Genomic DNA, 4,020 nt, shown 5'->3' on the forward strand with positions numbered 1-4,020 from the left:
GGCGGGAGGGGAGAGAATAAGGGAGAGACATCCAGCATCCCCTGTGGCTACATCCTGAAAGAGGAGACAGCCTTTTGCCTCTGTTTGCCTGCCTGGAATTGGCTAGGTGACTAAGGCTGCTACTACTTGTAGCAAGTGCTTCCTTTAGGTGTGAGAATGATGCTCGCCCAAACTGGCGAGGTGTTGGCACTGCCAGTGTGGTGGAAACTGCTCTGTATACAGAGAAATTGTCTGGGGTGCTGTAATTTCCGTGGGAAAGTAATTGATGGAGGGGCCAGAATAGAGCAACTTCTGGAGTTGAACTCCCAGTGAGTGTAACCCCTGAAGCATTGAGACCAGACCTAACTTTGGCCTTTTCCTTCTGCCTCTGTTCCCAAACCCCAGAATAACTGCAAATTACCCTACAGAGTTTGAAGGGTGAGAAATAGTCACAAAATAAATAGAAAAAACCAAACAATACCCCAAAGAAGTCATGATGGCAGAAGGGGTTTATTGGTTTCTCTTACAAGTTCCCCTCTGTGGTGGGATAGTTGGCACTAAGGGAGGTTTCCCGAGCTGGTGTGCTGGCCAGAAAGTTAGGAAGGAGTCATAGGAGCGGGTAGCTTATCTGTTTGCAGATAAAAAGCTGGTTAAACTGAAGTTCCTCATGCTCTTTCTTGTAGAATTAGAATTGGGCCCTACAGGGGAGGGTAAATTCTCATTTCTCCTGCTGCTTCTTCAGGCTGCTGCTGCTGTTCTCTGGTGCTAACCCCTGCTCATGACAGCTAGTGGAATGAGAGGCACTTTTTTTTTCACCTTCTTGCCTGCATGAGGCCTTGTTGTCTGCATTGCTTCCAACCCAAACAAGAGGCTAGTAGGAGACCCGGGGGAGTGTGTCTTTCTGCATGCATTGGTTAGCCTTGTTTTTCTGCGTGCTTGTGTGTATCTATGTGTGCATGGTGTGAGAGGATGCAAACAAGACACGTGGCTCACCTGTGAGGAAGCCTCTGATTCTGCTCCTAAAATTACCCCTGTACCAAGATCCTCCCCCGCCCCGTCTAGGTGAGCCTGGGGGAATAGAATTCATCAACCCATTCATGGGTCGAGATTCTCAGCTGGTTTGCCCCATCTGCACAGCACTTCACCCCACCAGTGACGTCACGCCATGTCTTAACACCATGTGCTCTTAAACACATTAGCCACCTCCCTTCGGCTGCTGCTGCTGTTCTCTGGTGCTAACCCCTGCTCATGACAGCTAGTGGAATGAGAGGCATTTTTTTTTCACCTTCTTGCCTGCATGAGGCCTTGTTGTCTGCATTGCTTCCAACCCAAACAAGAGGCTAGTAGGAGACCCGGGGGAGTGTGTCTTTCTGCATGCATTGGTTAGCCTTGTTTTTCTGCGTGCTTGTGTGTATCTATGTGTGCATGGTGTGAGAGGATGCAAACAAGACACGTGGCTCACCTGTGAGGAAGCCTCTGATTCTGCTCCTAAAATTACCCCTGTACCAAGATCCTCCCCCACCCCGTCTAGGTGAGCCTGGGGGAATAGAATTCATCAACCCATTCATGGGTCGAGATTCTCAGCTGGTTTGCCCCATCTGCACAGCACTTCACCCCACCAGTGACGTCACGCCATGTCTTAACACCATGTGCTCTTAAACACATTAGCCACCTCCCTTCCTTCCCTTCCCTGTCCTCCTTGCACCCTCATCACAAACATTAACCCCTCCTCTCTTTTTTTTTCCTTCCCTCTCCTCTCTGACAGATGTGAAAAACCGAGACGGTGAGCAGCGGAAAAGAAGGGGGAACAGCCCTGTTTCTGGAGCCTGATTTCTCGCCTGGACAGAAAAAACAAAAACAAAACACTAATCCAAATGAACCCTAAAAATGAAGGATCGGTAGAGCACAGCACTTTCAGTACGGACGATGGACTCCGGAAGGAACATTCCCCAAGGCACCCGCCGCACAGAATTCACCTTTGGGTTTTGAACTGTTTTATTTTTCTTTTCATGCTGCTAAATAACAGAGCCAGGAAGACTATAGGGGTGTATTTGATGGGTTGTCCCATGCATACATATATATGTGTGTATACATGCATATACATATATATATATGTATATATATTTTTACCACATCTATATATACATATATGTATATCACACACACACACACACACATATATATATAATATATATATGTAGTATAATGGACGTGTAAAAAGTCTGTCACATTCAAAAGACAGAGACTGTACAGAACAACTTTTCAGGTCTAAGACTTCCATTGTAAATGTGAATGTTTCAGGATTCTCACCCAGAATACCTCAGATATTAAAAAGTGAGAATTTTCACAGAAAAAGCTGAAATAATGAATAAATGTGAAATGTCCATAGTTCTTATCTGTCAGCAAAAAGTACTCTGAAGTATAGCAGTGATTGAATTTTTAATATACACTTAATTGAATAAGTTGTGTTAATGTATCCAAAACACTTGTAAGAAAAGGCAGCAGGTACAATTTTATCAAATTTTATTATGATAAATATTTCCCAAAACCCAAATACAACTGGCATTATGCAAGCCCAGTTCTTCTGAAACACCTGCTTTTAGAACTGAGAATGCCTTTTCACATAAGGGAACTGCATCTAGGGTTGGTTACCTGAGATCTTGACAGCAGACAATTTTGCATCAGTGTTCCTGGGGCAGATTTTCTGGTGTTAAAGTAATTGTTTGGCTTAATACGTTAATAGTAAATGCTTGTGAGTTTTCAGTTATTTCTACAAAATGGTTGAAACCTGTTTCTGAGTCACTATCCCTACTAAGAACCTTGCCCTTTCTCAAACATGGTGTTTTGCTTTCCAACTCTTTCAGCTGTTTAGGGTCATCATTATCGTATTGTCAGGTCACCAGGATTCCTGGGTTTATGGTCATTTTCTTAATTTGTTCCTCCATTTGCGAATTGAGTTTGATTCAAGAGCATGAAAATTGCTGCACAAGCTAATGCTGTCTTGGGGCATGTCATAATTTTCTGATGATGTCTGGTTGTTTCCTATTGGAGATGGAAATGTCAGTCTTTTTCCTTCCATCAGGGAAAACTATTTTTTTTATTAATAAGCACAAAGTGATTAAGATATCTCATAAAATTAAATGGCTTTTCCAGTTTTGTTCACTTACCACAGGGAGAGCAGTCTCACATTCAGACCATTGCTGAATGCCAGTGGTTCCAAGCCTGAGCATGTGTTGCGTTGATAGGGGATGGAGACCGGAACACTGCTGTAACTGCAGCCGTTTGCTGTTCCGCTGCACCGAAGAGGGAGGCTGAGTGTTTGCCCGATTCCTTTGCCCATTGTTATATTTTCCTCTATCGTTGGGCAAAACAGATCTGCTCCAAGAAAATTAGTTTCTCTGACTTAGAGGAGGAGAAAACCCAAGAGAAGACATATGATTCATGCCTCTAGAGGTTCATTAAAATGTATTTTACTTGGAAAGTGTTACAGCTAAATATTCCTATTTCAGTTAGTGGAAGTTCATACTGGCTACAGAAACTTTTATGTAATGAAAATGTTTATTCTGAAAGTCCTTGTTTAGTTCTGAGTATGAATTTCAAAGAATTTTATTGTAAACATAATGCTTCTGAGATGCATTTGTTGCATTTCGGAACAACGAGGCCGCTAAAGAATGCAAACCACACCCTTATTTAGTGGGCAAGTAGCAGGTGGTGATAGAGCCTGTCCCCCTCAACCCAAGCCTGGCCAGGACCCCATATGCTGGCTACCACAGAGCAAGCAGAAGAGAAAAGATCCGCTACCTGTCAATTTATGCTTGCTATGAGGAGTTAGTTTTCAGAAGAAAACAGGAAATTAATACCCAAACTAGGTTTTATAGCTTCTCTCTAGCTTCTGAAGTGTTTGTATATAGATGAGAGAGAGAGTGCGATGTATGTTTTCAGCAGTCGGCTTCCTGTCACTCATAAGTGGTTTTTTCCTGAGGGTATCCTCAATCAGTGTATTTTTTATTGAAAAGTTTGCTTTGGATGCCTGAGCAGGAA

At 43.2% G+C, this 4,020-nt stretch overlaps 1 protein-coding gene across 1 annotated transcript in view; it reads left to right on the forward strand.

Annotated features, from left to right (window-relative positions):
* VEGFA (vascular endothelial growth factor A) overlaps window positions 1–2,038 on the forward strand; it is a gene marked incomplete at its 5' end in the record, with an annotated part of 10,057 nt that extends 8,019 nt beyond the window's left edge. The window contains one exon of the mRNA XM_009646053.2: window positions 1,745–2,038. Within this exon, the coding sequence (XP_009644348.1) occupies window positions 1,745–1,766 (22 nt within the window). The remainder of the gene's footprint in view (window positions 1–1,744) is intronic.
* Window positions 2,039–4,020: the final 1,982 nt, after the last annotated feature.

Source organism: Egretta garzetta, unplaced genomic scaffold (assembly GCF_000687185.1).
Source record: "Egretta garzetta isolate BGI_Z169 unplaced genomic scaffold, ASM68718v1 scaffold729, whole genome shotgun sequence".
Taxonomy (NCBI): Eukaryota; Metazoa; Chordata; class Aves; order Pelecaniformes; family Ardeidae; genus Egretta; species Egretta garzetta.